At 39.1% G+C, this 16,615-nt stretch overlaps 1 protein-coding gene across 1 annotated transcript in view; it reads left to right on the forward strand.

The window, feature by feature from the left end:
• DNAJC3 (DnaJ heat shock protein family (Hsp40) member C3) overlaps positions 1–2,595 on the forward strand; it is a 28,557-nt gene extending 25,962 nt beyond the window's left edge. Inside the window, exon 12 of the mRNA XM_072135437.1 lies at positions 98–2,595. Within this exon, the coding sequence (XP_071991538.1) occupies positions 98–255 (158 nt within the window). The 3' untranslated portion in view covers positions 256–2,595. The remainder of the gene's footprint in view (positions 1–97) is intronic.
• The last annotated feature ends 14,020 nt before the right edge of the window (positions 2,596–16,615 follow it).

Below are 16,615 nucleotides of genomic sequence, written 5' to 3' on the forward strand. Positions count from 1 at the left end.
AGGGAATTTTACAATTGCTCATTTTCAGGGATGGTGAACACAAAAGTATAAATTTCTCCTTTTAATATTGCTGTGTTTTTTTTTTTTTTCCCTTAAGAAAAGAGAAGTCGATTTGATGCAGGTGAAGATCCTTTGGATCCAGAGAGTCAGCAAGGAGGGGGTGGCTCACACTTCCATCGTGGATGGAACCAGTGGCAGGGATTCGATTCGTTTGGCTCAACAGGACCTTTCAATTTCAAATTCCACTTCAACTAGAGACTAAAGTGGTGGCACTCTTAAGCACCTTGCTAAGAAGTAAAATAAAATGTTTTGTTACAGAGCTGTACAACTTTCCCAGGAGATTGGTTGGAATGACTGCTGTGCAGGCTTCCAGTCACGTGCAGTAAAGTCCACCAGACAATGACTTGTTGGAATACATTGTCAGGATAACATTTTTATTTTATGCGTATGAAAGACTTGAATTGGGTGTTTTGCTAGTTTTCTTCTTCCCAATATCTGCATATGAAAGTGTTTGTTTATAGAGGAAGAAATACTAATTTATTTTCCTTCCCTCCATAATTCAGGAATAATCTCCAAAAAGAGACCATTCCAATCTGAGGATTTATGAGATACCAAATTCTATTACAGTGACAGTATGAAGACTTTATGAAGGCATCGCTACTTGTACAACTTTTTGAAAGTAGCTGCATTCCCCTCTCCCGTATTTGGCTCATTCAGACACTTGCACACACTGTAACTCCATGTGTTTTTCTTAAGGAAGATCTGAAGCAGCAGATGGGAAGTTGCCTTTGAATTGTAGTCTTTCTGTTCATGTATTATATTGAAGATTTATATTTTTGTTTGATCAGGAAGCTAGAAACTTCAGATGGCAGGAATGCCATGTGCAATTTAAGTGCCAAAAAAGATGAGTATATGGTGTGCACCCAGTCTTTTATGGGTGTTGTACACGGAGACATTGTGGCAACAACAAATTCTTTAAGTGAGCACAATTATTATGGTATAAAATAAATGTCTGAAGTAATGACGTCTTAAGGTATTGGGAAAGTGTCAAACCTGTAATGAGCGGCGCTAGTTATCATGTTATGTTTGATAACTCTGATGATTATGATTTTCTACATCCGTTATTTTAAACCAAAATTATGTCCTCTGCTTGCTTATTTGCAGAACAATGTAAAATGTCTCACTTTTCCACTAGCATTTGCACTGAATTATTGACATCCCCTGTGTCCATCTGCCAGGTAAAGGGGCAGTGCTGTGTGGCACAGAGTGCTCGAAATGTGTGCGCCTGGTGGCACATCTATGCCTTTGTGCAACATAATGGGTGGGGGGATTTATAAACGCACTTGCGCCACAATTCTGGTGGTTTTTGTGCCAAAAACACAGTCTAAAATGCACCACAGTTATCAAAGGGTTTTGGACTTTTTTTGGCACTTTCCCCACTTGTTGTGGCTTGTGGGAAATTATTAGTGCGTTCAAAATTCTGGCGCATATTTTAGACCATCTATCGGTTTCTACTTTAGACCTACTTTTAGTCTTGTGCTGCATCGGAACCTGAGACGCATTGTTAAATTCCCCCCAATGTATGTGTATATAGTGAAAAGTGGATATTTATATGTTGAAAAAAAACAAACAGACCTTCATGCCACTTAAAGGGGTGTTCAGTTAGGCTTAACTTGCTGTTTGGTGGGGGTCTCGGTAATTTGACATTTGTCAAATGTGCCCCGGAACATGGAGCAGTTACATATTACAAACTGCAGCAGTTTCCTGAATGGTCAGGGCTCAGTTCACACGTCTGTTAGGCGTTCAGTTATTTCCTTCAGTTGTTTTTTCTGCCACACCCGGTTGGCAAAATAAGTGCAAGTCTTTCCACTGCATATACAGTGGGAATGTATAAGGAACAAACTTGTGCCACACCTGGTTTTGGCTCAAAAGTGAAGGTTGGTGACACGTGGCATTTGGTGGCGTTTTTTGAACGCATTGGAAAGCTGCATGGGTTTTGTTTAGTGTTCGGGTGCCTTTTCCTTTTCAAAACAGACTGCTTGATGTGCTTTAATTGAATACATCTGTCTCTTGGGATTTGTACACTGCGTTGTGTGTTTTTGTTTTTTTTCTGGGTTCTTGTTTGAAGTCCTTCTTCCCCCTGCTGTTTCTGCATGGTTGCATTTGTGGTCTGGGTTTTGAAACGCAGTCTGAAAAATGCACCTCGCAAATGCAGATTTTTAAAAACCAAAACATTAAAGTCACTTAATCAAGAATCCTATTTGAAAACTCCAAGAAGCAAAACTGGTGTGTTATAATGTGAATCAAAAATGCAATGTAAAAACACCATGTGTGTTACCGGCTGAAGGTCTAAAGAAGATGTAAACTGTTCCCTTACCGGATTGTCAAAATGAGAAAGTCTGGTGTGGTGCTTCTTTTGGAGGAACTTCTCTAATCCTTTGGTGCCTTTTGTACCCACATTAGTTTTTGCAAATAAGATGTCTGAGCTGCAGTCATTTTCTCAGTGAATCCACTATAATGCTGAAATGCTACTTGAACAATAATAATAAAAAGAAAAATTATGCTTTTGAATGGAATAAAATGTCTTTATCACTAGATATCTATCATATTTTAAGAATATCATTACCCAGTCCCTTGGTGTATGGCTTTTAAAAAAAAAAAACTGCAGAAATAATCACTTCCAGATTGGATTTGTTTGTGTAACTCTTATACAAATTCTAACAATTCCATACGTGACCCTGATAGCTGCTATATTACAACTTCCCCACATACCATCAAGTCACAACATATTTGAAGGTGTATTCCAGACTCCACTGACAAGCAACCTAGTACTGGTCAGGGGCGATGTGTAAAATAAGGCATGCTTACCTGTCATGGTTTCCCAATGGCACCCATCAGCGTGGTCCTTGCTCCCTGCTTCTCACAAGGCTCAATGCATTATTGGGAATCAAAGGTAAAGGCGACCACACTGGGGAAAGGTGAGTACACCTGCTTCATTTTACAACTCCCATTTCAGCAGCTGGCTTCCCAGCTAGCCACAAAACATGCAAAAGACCAGATGTATAGGTCCTCAAAATTCAAATGGCTGACTACAGCAGTTTTTTGGCAGGTGCTGAATATTTTAGCTCCTATCCTATGGATAAGTTAATATTTTAGCCTAGAAAATTTAATAGGAGCATTCCAGAGCAATTGGGATTTCACAAGTTTTCATTAAGAGCCCGTTACAAATCTTTGCATTATACTTTAGCTCTGTACAGTCTCTATATCTGGTTTTGGCTGGCAATAACTGATACAATAAACTGATGAAAAAGACGTGAGGACAAGTTTTAAGGATAAAATAAAACTGAAAATCTTGATGCCTCAATGTTAGATTGAATGTTGCAGGGGTTGTTAATTGGAGCGGGATAAGTTGTTGCCCATTACTCCTGGGCTCAGCAGTGATGCCATTGTACAGTCTTTGGTTGCAGGCTCTAGCAGGCGTCACTGCATGGGAGTGAGGTGAGTAAACTCCATTTTCGCACTCCATGGAGCCCATAGTAAAAAATAAAGTCACTAGGTTGTTAAAAAAAAAAAAAAAAAAAATCATCAATGAATGATCCTCTTGAAATGGGCTTAAATGCCATGAACAGAGAAGTGTCACATCAGGACATTTTTCATTCACAATTCATTGAGGAAGAGTTGAGGACTTGCATAAGCTGTCTTTATTTCCATCTTTTAGTCATACTAGCGGCTCCAAAATGACCATGTTCATGTCAGAGGCTGATAGCAGGATATACTGCTGTATAGGAATGCAAGGAGCAAGATTCAGATAACTAATCCAGAAGGGCTTTAAATTGCCTGCCCTATAACCTGTCAAAAAAAAAACAAAAAACTTTTAAGACAGTTATTCTTGTAACCCCTTAAAACTTAAACTACTTTTCCCCTTCCTGGCCCTTCATGGCCCATTTTTTCAAAGAACCTTAACTAAGATATTTTTTTATTTATTTTGGCAATTTGGACATACAGTACAATGGCTTATTTTTTGCGACATGAGATGCACTTTACAAATACTTCATTTTAGTAGGTCTGTAGCTTATTGAAGAGATTTTATTAACTCTTGAATGTCTTGAATGGAAAAGAAAATCGTCAATTTTGGATTACTTTTTGTATCTTTTGGAGGGTCGTACACTAAAAATACTATATTATCTTTATTCTATAGGTCACTACAATTAGGATGATGCTTCCTTTTATATAAAAGATATACATGAATATTTGAACTACAATGTGTAGACAAATAAAAAACACCAGCTCACCCCACCACGGGACCTAAAACGGCACTCCAACTCCTGGGATCCTTCTGGTGCGCGGAAGATAATCCACAGCCGACCGGTAACAGAATCCAAAAATTGTACGAACCAGCACTGCAAAATAGGAGTCCCACGTAGAGTCTTTGCCAAACATATGTTCTTTATTGGGTAATAGCACAATATAACACAAGGAGAAATTCCGGTTAACACGTTTTCGACATTAAGTGTCTTGGTCATAACCAGACTAAGACGCTTAGCGTCGAAACGTGTTAGCCGGAATTTCTCCTCGAGTGTGTTTAACTTTTTTTTTTTACTTTCTAACGGGTTGGCTTGAACAAGCAATGCTCTGATTGTCGTTCATATAGCACAGTGTAATACAGATGCGCATGCTCAGTGTGTTACAGCCGGGCGCTGCTAGGAAGCAGGACCCAGCTCTAGGAAGAGGAACGCACAGCCCCGGGCACTAGCAGAACTCATGGCTACGATGGAGGGGGGGGGGGGGGGGGGTTACGATTCAGCTGAGATGCCCCTTACACGCATGACCAATCCCAGGTGTTAGATGCGGGTGTCAGATATAATATATAGTCGACACCCTCAGCTTCTGGTGCCGGCTCAGTTTAGAAGCTAGTGCCAGAAGCTTAACATAATAATAATAATAATACTGCAAAATGTGGAAACACACCTCCCACCATGCAGTACTATTACGTCAAATGTCTGGAAGGCGTTAATGTTCCTGTTTACGCAACACCCCTGCCAATGCATGGGTAGAGAAGTGTTGCGAATGAGGCCCTTTTCCTGTATCTCTCCAGCAGGTGAGCCAACTCGCCTTAGGGATAATGCAGTCATTCTTAGGCATCAGCAGCTGTAGTTGCTGCCTATACAGGCAAGGATTAAGTTGTGTGATATGGCATCCAAATGTATTCCTTTATGTGAACTGGAGTGTGATTGGAGAGTGAGCCACCACCTGGCCAGGAGTTAACAAAACCCCTGGACAGGAAGGGGCAAGTCCTCTTGGAACCCAGCTCTCTTACCAGAGAGGTCTTGGAGCACATGCTCTGACCACAGCTCTCCTAGAGAGCACATCTTTCAGAACACACTTAGTGACCATAGACGGTGTCTGTGCACCACTGGCGCAGACACACAGGTAATCCCAGGACAAGCTGCAGCATCCACATCTGGACACAGCTGCATCCCAGCCTGCATTTACTTCCAGGCTGGTGGACCTATCCTTGAGGACTCTCTCCATGATCACTCCAGTAATCCGGCATCTGTTTCAAGATCGTTTTGGCCCGTTGCCTGCAGTTGTTCCAATAAAGAACTGTGAGTTATTTTGCACAACGTTACGTCAGTCCGGTCCCTGAATACGGCTGTATCACCACCACAGGCTCCCCATCCATTACCCAGGGGCATATATTACGGACACTAAGGGGTTGCCCCAGGCAGAACCAGTTTCTCAGCCTCTCCCTCCATATTTCTTGCACACATCACCTGCTGGAGACCTTCCAGGCTGTAGGACAGCCCTCCGATCCCCATACCAAGCACTTCGACACAGCGTGCATTTACACTAAAATGTATCTTCCTAAGGTTTAGCAAGTAGGTTGATTGGCTATAAATTTTCTCTTTGGCTGGACTTCTGATTCTTTTTAATGAGATTTTAGTTTTAGCCTCTGTCAGGAAATCGTGTCTCTAGACAGATTTCTGCTGCAGCAGCACATCATCAGAGCTGACATAGGAGATTGTACCCAGTGAAGCTGACCACTGGTCCATGCTGATGTTCCTGCAACATGACCAAGACACGTTCCAGGACAGTTGTCTACAGATATTCAGCAAACATATAGAGATATCATCAGTGTCACTTCACCAATATGGCTGAATACACCTCACTATACACTGCACAAGTGCTAAAAGCTGACAGTGCTCACATAGCTTTCCCATGTTTAACATGGTTTATGCAACACATGTAGCACACGTGAGAACACTGTGCTTTGGTTACACTGCTCATACAGATTTGTAGACTTGCTTTCAGGACTTTTGCATTACAATATCGGGGACATCAAGTTCAGCTCTTTGAGGTTAATGTTAGAGGGGAGAAATAGGGAGCATTATTTATTAAAATTTGACTTTTCTTTTTAAACTTTATGGGGGGAGATTCATCATTAGTCCTATGAATCTTCTTGGTGTATAATTGTCGCAAATATTTGCGCAAACATAGTTTTTGCTGTTTTGTTTAATGAGAAAAAAAACACAACTTTAAAGTCACACAATGGCAGAAAAAATACTCCACAGAGTATGCAACACCACATTTATCAAGGGTTTATGAAACGGTTACGGTATGGTTTTTCGACACTGCACAAAAAATTATTTAAAGGAAATCTACCATCAAAATCAAGCATGGGCAAACCAGGAACATTAATTCATAGATCCAGGCACCATGACTGTGGTAATCTTCTCATATTTGTTAATAAACCTAAGCTGGATCACTCATACACATCAGCTGGGGGATGGTGCAGAGATTGATTGATTACTTCCGCCTGTCAGCGATAACACAGTGATGACATTCTCATCTTTTTTGGAATATTTCAAACGTGTTGGAATAGAAACATCCATTGATGTGCACAACCTAACTGAATTGTTTGTATGAAAAGGATTATAAGGTAAGATAGGAAAGTAGGTGGATGTATAAAATCTAACTTAAAATATACAATATACCTAAATAATTTAATGTCAGATAACACTACAGGTAGAAACTCTATTCTTTGGGTTAGAAAACAAGGGATGTCCCCTTTATTCTTTTTTTTAAATATAATACAGGTCCCTTATTTTAATTTTACAAATCTTCTTTATTCCTTGGGAATACTTAAGAACACCCGACTTACAGACGACCCCTAGTTACATATGGACCTCTGGATTTTACTTGACTTTAGCCTTAGGATACTATAAACAGTTATAACAGTTATCACAGGCGTCTGTAATTAATCTTTATTGATAATCCTGGTTCTGATGACAATCCAACGTTTTTAAAATCCAATTGTCACATAGACCAAAAAAAATTTTGACTGAGGTTACAATTATAAAGTATACAGTTCCGACTTACATACAAATTCAACTTAAGAACAAACCTACAGAACCTATCTTGTACGTAGTCCGGGGACTGCCTGTAGTGTGATATCACAATGGTATAGCCTACAATTAAGGCTGCTACTAGCTTATGATTTATACATCAAATGCACCTTATTCATGAACAAGGTGTATTTGATGTATGCATCGTACGCCAGTAGAATCCTTACTTGTAGCCTACAGTAATGGCCAAAAGTTTTGAGAGTGACACAAATATTATATTTTCACATGATCTGTTGCCCTCTGGTTTTTATGTGTGTTTGTCAGATGTTTTTATCACATACAGAAATACAAGTACAATCATATTATGAGTAACAAAAGCTTTTATTATTTTGTTAATGCAGCAAGTCAATAATTGCAGTGTTGACCCTTCTTCTTCAGGACCTCTGCAATTCTCCCTGGCAGCTCTCAATCAACTTCTGGACCAAATCCTAACTGATAGCAGTCCATTCTTGCACAATCAATGCTTGTATTTTGTCACAATTTGTTGGTTTTTGTTTGTCCACCCGTCTCTTGATGATTGACCACAAGTTCTCAATTGGATTAAGATCCGTGGAGTTTCCAAGCCATGGACCCAAAATCTCTCTGTTTTGTTCCCTGAGCCATTAAGTTATCACCTTTGCTTTATGGCAAGGTGCTCCATCATGCTGGAAAAGGCATTGTTGATCACCAAATTGCTCTTGGACGGTTGGGAGAAGTTGCTCTTGGAGGACATTCTGGTACCATTCTTTATTCATGGATGTGTTTTTAGGCAAGACTGTGAGAGAGCCGATTCCCTTGGCTGAGAAGCAACCCCACACATGAATGGCTGCAGGATGCTTTACAGGTGGCATGAGACAAGACTGGTGGTATCGCTCACGTTGTCTTCTCTGAACAAGCTGTTTTCCACATGTTCCAAACAATCGGAAAGGGGATTTATCGGAGAAAATGACTTTACCCCAGTCCTCAGCAGTCCACTCCCTTTACCTTTTTGCAGAATATCAGTCTCTCCCTGTTGTTTTTTCTGGAGAGAAGTGGCTTCTTTGCTGCCCTCCATGACACCAGGCCTTGCTCCAAGAGTCTCCACCTCACAGTGTGTGCAGATGCACTTACATCTGCCTGCTGCCATTCCTGAGCAAGCTCTGCAGTGCTGGTAGCCCAATTCCGAAGCTGAAACACTTTTAAGAGGCGGCCATGGCGCTTATTGGTCCTTCTTGGGCGCCTTGGAGCCTTTTTGGCAGCAATGGATCCTCTCTCCTTGAATTCCTTGATGATGTGATAGATTGTTGACTGAGTTGCAGTCTTTCTAGCTGCGATACTCTTCCCTGTTAGGCCAGTTTTGTGCAGTGCAATGATGACTGCATGTGTTTCTTTAGAGATAACCATGGTTAACAGAAGAGAAACAATGATACAAAGCACCAGCCTCCTTTTAAAGTGTCCAGTGGTGTGATTCTTACTTAATCATGACAGATTGATCTCCAGCGCTGTCCTCATCAACACCCACACCTGTGTTATTGGAGCAATCACTGAAACAATGTTAGCTACTCCTTTTAAGGTAGGCCTGCAATGAAGCTGAAATGTGTTTTGGGGGAAAAAGTTCATTTTCTAGGCAAATATTGAATTTCCAATTAATTGCTGTTAAGCTGATCACTCTTTATAACATTCTGGAGTATATGCAAATTGCCATTAAAACCTGATGCAGTAGACTTAAAAATTAACATTTGTATCATTCTCAAAACTTTTGGCCATGACTGTATACCTATGATATTGCACTTATATTTGTTATCCATGGCCTTCTTCCTTCTAAAATAAACTATTAAAATTGTGCTAATGTTCCTTGAGGGGCTTTTTGGTGAGTGTTTCCAGAGCTCCTCAGTGCTGCAGCGTCATTGAACATGTCTCCCCCTTCCCCTACTCTCTCCAAACTCCCTCTGTCTATGTAATCTAGCAGCAGCAGGAAGTGCAGGGGAGGGGAGACCTGCTCTGCTCATTGTAACAACCAGTGAAAAGACATCGCTGAGGGGCTCTTGAAACAGAGAGCCCCTCAGGCTCATTAGCATAATTTTAAATGTTGATTTTAGAAAAAAATGAGGCCATGGATAACAAATATATGAATATTACCACAGTCACAGTACCTGGATATATGCCAAGTGCCCCTAATTTAACATGATTTGGATGGTAGATTTTCTTTAATGTGCCATAATTTTGATGCAGTTTTCTGGCATAAACAACTAATAGGAGGTGCAAAATCTGACTAGGCAGTGTTACAGTATCCCAGACTTCTCATCAAGCATCAAAAACTGTGATAAACCTGGTGCAGTATAAGGCTGTCCTTATGCGCTGACACTTTTGATAAATCTGCCCCACTGTTTAAAACAAGAAGTTTTGATGCTAATTACATCAGATTGATAAATCTGCCCCAGTAACTCCTGAGGTAAATTTCTCACTGTGTCTGATGCTGGATGATAAATTGATGTACTTTAAGGCCATCTATTTGTACTTTGCACCTCCTATTTGGTGCAGAAAATTCCGCATTTTTGTGTGGAGTTTTTGGCACAGTCTTGGTCACGCCCCCTTATGTCAAAACCACACCCTTTTTGGCATCAATAGTGTCTAAAAATACTGTGCAACCTTTTAGTAAATGTAATACAACATGGTTAAGACAGTCTTTTGGCATAAATTATGACAAAATTCTTCCAAAAACAGATGGATTAATATGCCCTTCTGTATGTGCGCTTGAGAAATCTTTTTTTTTTTTCTTTCATGGGCTTTCCTGTCTGTTATAAGGAATTTGTATTTGGGTTTTTCCTCTTTGTTGAAGTCAATTTCTAAAAAAAAAAAAATGTATACCCCTTTTCTCCCATTAAAGCTCAATTCCAGCACTCAATTGTACGGTGGAAAGTTCATAGTCCATCATCCATCTTATTTAGCCATATAAGATAATGTGACGAGGAAACATTGGATATTTCCTTTTTAACTCCGAGAATCAAACAATAGGACAGTCCATAGGCCAGAATTCGGATGGTTATCCTCCAATGCAGCGTTCCCATGTTTAGGTGTTCAATGATCAGAGACAGGGGTGCAACTACAAGGGTAGCAGCTGCTATGAGGCCCGCAGTGTCAGGGGTCCCCAGAATATGAGGTATTGGTTGTGTATATGCTGTAAGTCTGTATATGGTACATGTATACACTGAATGGATGTATATGCTACTTTTATTTATGTGCGTTTATGCTGTATGTATATAAATGTGTGTAAGTGTAACTCACATGGGTGTGTATAAAAATCTGTATATTTTTTAAGACGGGTCCCATTCAGAAGTCTGCTATGGGGCCCTGTCTCTCAGAGTTACACCCCTGATCAGAGAGGTCTACAATGATTATGTTCAGAATGTCACACATGGACACTCTATAAGTCAATTTGTATTTGAACTACAATTTATCTACACCTCTACCCACATTGTTAGATTGTTTCCCATGAAATAGTCTTTTTCATCGAGAAATAAGGTCTCATTTTCATCAAAGACAGATGGATCACGTCAAATATTTCAGACAAGATTTGATTTCTGAGAAAAGTTAACAACTTCACACTATAAGGTTGGTACAAAGTGTTTCTTCTAGTGCCAAGAGTGTTTTCAGCATGCACATCTTTATAAGCAAGAGCCAAGTCCCAAACACATTTGTTATCAGGAGGATTAGTTAAGTGTGTGTTGCTTTTGGATATTCTCGCTTATTTTTTTCTACCAGTGCTAAACTTTACTGAACTATACCAGATTCTGCTGCAAGGGTTTTTATTACCAAAAATATAACAGACTATGATGAACAACAAGTATAACTTATCACAGGTGGGTGTTTAGACTTGACTTACCCAGAGTTCATTTACCAAATGTAAGACTGAATAAAACTGGATTTATAGCAGTTTACTTGCAAGAAGATTGTTGATTTCAAATCAGATATACGGTAGTTTCTAGAACTTTTGGGGGGTCACTTATTTAAATTTTTGCCTTCTCTTATTTTTTTGGGTTATTTGAATATTTGAATTTGAGTATTTGCATAAAAATGTGTGACTTTTTTGCCCGCCTAGCAAAGCTTGCTACGATTTTTTCAGCACCTGATTTATCTTTTAAATCAAGATGTGGGCATATGAAAAGTTAAAAATGTGTCATCTGTATATGCTTTATGTGTACATGGTGTATATACACTGTGTGTATATATGCTGTACGTCTGTATATGGCACTGTATGTTTGTATATGTAATTTGTATATGCTCCATATATGTTCGTATGTGTGTAATAGTGTTTAAATGTGTGTGTGTATGAATGAAGAACTGTGTTTATGTATATACAGTGCCTTAAGAAATGATTTGGCCCCCTGGAACTTTTCTACCGTTTGCCACATTTCAGGCTTCAAATATAAAAGATATAACATTTTTAACAATTTTGGGGGGGAAAGAATCAACAACAAGTGGGATACAATTTTGAAGTGGGATGAAATTTATTGGATATTTTAAACTTTTGTAAAAAAAATAATACACTGAAAAGTGCAATATATTTCAGCCCATTTTACTTTCAGTGCAGCAAACTCATTCCAGAAGTTCAGTGAGGATCTTTGAATGATCCAGTGTTGTCCTAAATGACTGATGATGATAAATATAATCCACCCGTGTGTAATCAAGTCTCTGTATAAATACACCTGCTCTGTGATAGTCTCAGGGTTCTGCATAATGAAGACAGGTCCGTGTTACTGTTGTGGAGAAGTTTAACCCCTTAAGGACGCAGCCATTTTACAGCTTAAGGCTCAGTCCCATTTTTTGGATTCTGACATGCGTCGCTTTATATGGTATAACTTTTGAACACTGTTACTTATCAAAACTATTCTGAGATTGTTTTTTACCCACATGTTGTACTTCATTTTAGTGGTAAATTTTGGCTGATAAGTTTTGCGTTTATTTACAAAAAAAAAGAAAATATGATGAATTTTCTGAAAAATTTGCCATTTTTGAAATTTGAAATCATTGAGTTTTCAGGCAGATAGATGTACCACCTAAATAAATTGCTGAATAACATTTCCCATATGTCTACTTTACATTTTCACCATTTTTGAAATGTCTGGATAATTTATTTTGATGTCACGCGGCTTACAAATCGAATAGCGCTTTTCCGGATTTTCAGAATTGACTATTTTGGGGATAAATACAGTTTTGAATGAAAATTTACATATTTAGCATCAAAACCCCCCATATAACCAACCCAATTTCAAATCTGCACCCCTCAAGCTATCAGAAACAGATTTTACGAAGATTGTTAACCCCTTGAGATCTTCATAGTAATTACATCAAAATGGAGGCGAAATTTAGAATAGTCAAATTGTGCCGGTTATACGTTCATTTAGCCCTAAAATGTACACATTTCCAAAAGATAAAAATACAAAACCCACCATACAATTTGTTCTACAATTTCTCCCGAGTGCAGAGACCCCCCACATGTGGCCGTGACTTGTTTTATGGGCACACAGTGAGGCGCAGAAGGGAAGGAGCGCCCTGCAGCTGCCAGGATTTTACTTTCCTCATTGGCCTCTTTTGAAGGCTGTAAAATTTTTGCTTTTTTGTTATTGGGGCCATGTGATGGCATTTTTTTTGCGGGATGAGATGCTTTTTCCAATGTTACCATTTTGGGGTTGGTATCACCTATTGTTGAAAATTTAGGAACTTCTTTTTGAGAGCAGGAGTAGAAAAGCATCAATTCTCTACTGGTTTTTTTACTTTTTTTTTTGTGGTGTTCACCGTATAGACTAATAATCATATTATCTTCATTCTATGGGTCGATACGATTACGGGGATACCAGACACGAATATATTTTCTTGCGTTTTACTAAATTTGTAAAATAAAACCCTAATGTGGGGAAAAATCTATTGTTTTTGTATTGCCATCTTCCAAGTGGCATAACTTTGTTACGTTTTTGGCTACGGAGCTGGTTGATGGCTTGTTTTTTGCGGGACATGTTGTACTTTGCACCAGTATCATTCTAGAGTACATATGTTTTTTTGATCACTTTTTATAGCATTTTTTGTGGGATTGAATAGGTAAAAATCATAATTTTTAGAGGGTTTATAACAGTTTTCTTTTACTGCGTTCATCGTGCGGGTTCAATAATTATTTATTTTTATTCTACAGATTGTTACGGACGCGGTGATACTATATATGTGGGGTTTGTGTTATGATTTAGACTTTTTTTTTAGTTATATGTCTCTTTATATGTTTTGGGGCTTTTGGGCATTTTTGGTGATTTATTACTTTATTTTTTTATTGAATAATTTTTTTTTTTTACTTTTTCACTTTTTCCACCATGGGAAATGAACAAGCAATCATCTGATTGCTTGTTCATAATAATACCCTGCAATACTTATGTATTGCAGGGCATTATCAGTGTCAGCCTATGCACTTGCATAGGGTGGCACTCTGCCAGTAAGATGACGTCACAGACGCCATCTTACCGGCAGTTCCTGCAGGTAACACTGGGGTCCAGATCGGACCCCAGTGATACCGTAGCAATGATGTAAGGACTCCACTACACTGCATTGTGCCTGGTCTTTGGGATCCAACTCGCATACAGTCCGTTTCCAGAGCCCAAGAATGTTTGTGTGCAGCCAGTCTTAGATCATAGATTTTAGTATATTCTGCTTTGTTAACTTGATGTTTATAGTGGGTCAGATTTTTGTTATTTACTTGACATACTAGGACACAGAAACATGGACTAATTCTTTGGATAACTGATATAACTGATTTGAGTGATACAGTAACAACCTTAATGATATAGTGTACCTGTCATTAAACAAATGTAAGCATCTTGAAAGTTATATGTTCCCTTATGTATTTCTATAGATTACAACCAATATTTAACCAAAAGTATATGGGGTGTGGAAATGTATCAATGCATGTAATGTATGTTTTCTGCCTTCAAAATGTCTCCCAATTGTCACATCACCTATTATAGCTCAGTACATGTTTCAGATTCTGCGCTGGATATACTAAATGGCCAGTACCATCATAAACCAGCCCTAACAACTCCCCCCCCTCCCCAGTCTGCCATTTTGGGGACATTTCCATAAACATTTGCATGTGATTGTGATTTCTCTTCACCCCCATGCTGAGGATGTAAATGTTTTCGTGTTGTAATGAATGATGGTTCTCCATCCTTGTAAGATGTTGCACAACCCTGACACTGAAGCAGAACTTAAGTTCCTTAATTAAAATAATCAATGCCTCATCAGCCACAATTACGTCTAATCATTTGTCATTTCAGAAATAGCTCAAAATTCTTATATTTTTCCCTGAAATTTGTAAAGAAATGTGCCGAGCTAATCATCCCCAATCCACACAGTGTGAACCTGAAATAATTACATTAGAGGCAATTTACAGCTCAATACACGCTGTTGCTAAATGAAGGAATATTTTGCAGAATTTGTGTATTTTTAATAAACGCCATACTTTCAGAATTAAATAGTCTGTGCAGATTTGATATGAGGAAGGGACATTCATAAAGTGTCCTGTGATTACATAGAAAACAGGTTTCCAAAGGAGATGGAGCAAACTTTAAAAATGAACAATTTTTTTGTGTAAGAAACTTTGTAATAAATCTTAATCAGAAAAAATACCTCTTTCTCTTCTTCTCCTGCCTAATTGTCCCTTGTGGACGGGTGGTTTATCTCTAGGTAGGAAAGATCCAGTATGTGGGGACTTTCTCCTGTCAGGACTAGCACTGCTCATGAAATGTCCACACAGGTTCTAATAATATTCTTAGATTCAAAGGGAACCAGTCACCATCTTTTTTTAAAAAAAAGTAAATAAAAATAGAGCCTTTATACCACAAGGACATCCTTCTTTTATCTAAAAAAAAATCTCTCCTCACATAGTTTGATTCCCTACCTTGTATCCAGGCATATTATGTACTTTAGATGCATAGTCCATAATGCATCCATATATATTCTGTCATAATCAAGCTTCCCACACAGCCATCATAGAGATCCATGCTGTTAGAAATTATTGACAGGCAGATGGTTCAGGGCCAACTAAATTTGACTAACTCTTCTGCTCGCTCAACTGTCTGATAGTATTAAAATTGAGATGCTCTTTTTTTTTTTAAACTTTCCCCTTATTTCCAGCCTTCTGCGGGTTATATTATCCGGATGCACGTTCTACAGAATATAATCATAGAGTGTTGAGGTTTTATCATCATTTGAATCAGTAGCTGTATAATGGACAAAAGCAATCAGTGGGCCATCTAGTGGGCAAAGTGTAAATTACACCTAATATCCTACCAATAGTCTGCACAAAGTCCAATTAAAGTAGAACTGCTGCACAGATTTCTTGTTATCTCCTATGTGAAGCAGTTTGTAGTTTGTGATAAATGTTTACATGGCCAGACCCTGCACTAAGAGAGAAGTCAGAGGGGGTTATTTATCATTGGGTTGGCTCTTTGGAGCTCCGCTGCCGGTCAGATTTATTAAAGTGGCTTTTTGCCTGTTAATATGTCTGCAGCATTTTGTGGGACTTTTTGTCAAAAACTTAAGTCCCAAAATGCATGTACTTCAGATACACCGGGGGTGAGGGAAGCTGACTTTAGGACTTTATGTTAACTAAAATGTCTAAAACAATAAATAAGGCCTTGCACTAGTGAAAAGATTGATGCTTGTATGTTTAAGGGGCGTGAAATGCACTTTGGGACTTTATGACCTTAAAATGTCTCCAAAAATAAACAATGGGGCAGATTTGCTTACCTGGTCCATTCGTGATCCTGCGGTGGATTCGAGTCTTCTGGCGATTCACTAAGGCAGTTCCTCCAACATCCACCAGGTGTCGCTGCTGCGCTGAAGTCCGCCAAGGTCCGACGGAGTTCACGATCCATTGGTGGGTGCAGGTAAGCGCGTGTCCAGCAACACTTTTTTTGAAAAAAAATGGGGCAGTTTTTCCGAATTCATCGGGTTTTTGGTCGGCCACGCCCCCTTTTTCCGTTGCGTCCACGCCGATGTGCCACAATCCAATCGCGTGCGCCAAAAACCTGCGGCAATTCAGCGAAAATCGGCGCAAAGCAGAAAAAATTCGGGAAACCCGCCATAAAAACGCGATTCGGGCCCTTAGTAATTGACCCCCAATGTGTATTTTTTAAGACTCTTTTTGCACCACAAAATTCTAGAAAAAGTAAAAACTTAAGTTGATTTATAAAGAACTGAATCACTTG

The sequence above is a fragment of the Engystomops pustulosus genome, chromosome 2 (assembly GCF_040894005.1).
Source record: "Engystomops pustulosus chromosome 2, aEngPut4.maternal, whole genome shotgun sequence".
Lineage (NCBI taxonomy): Eukaryota > Metazoa > Chordata > Amphibia > Anura > Leptodactylidae > Engystomops > Engystomops pustulosus.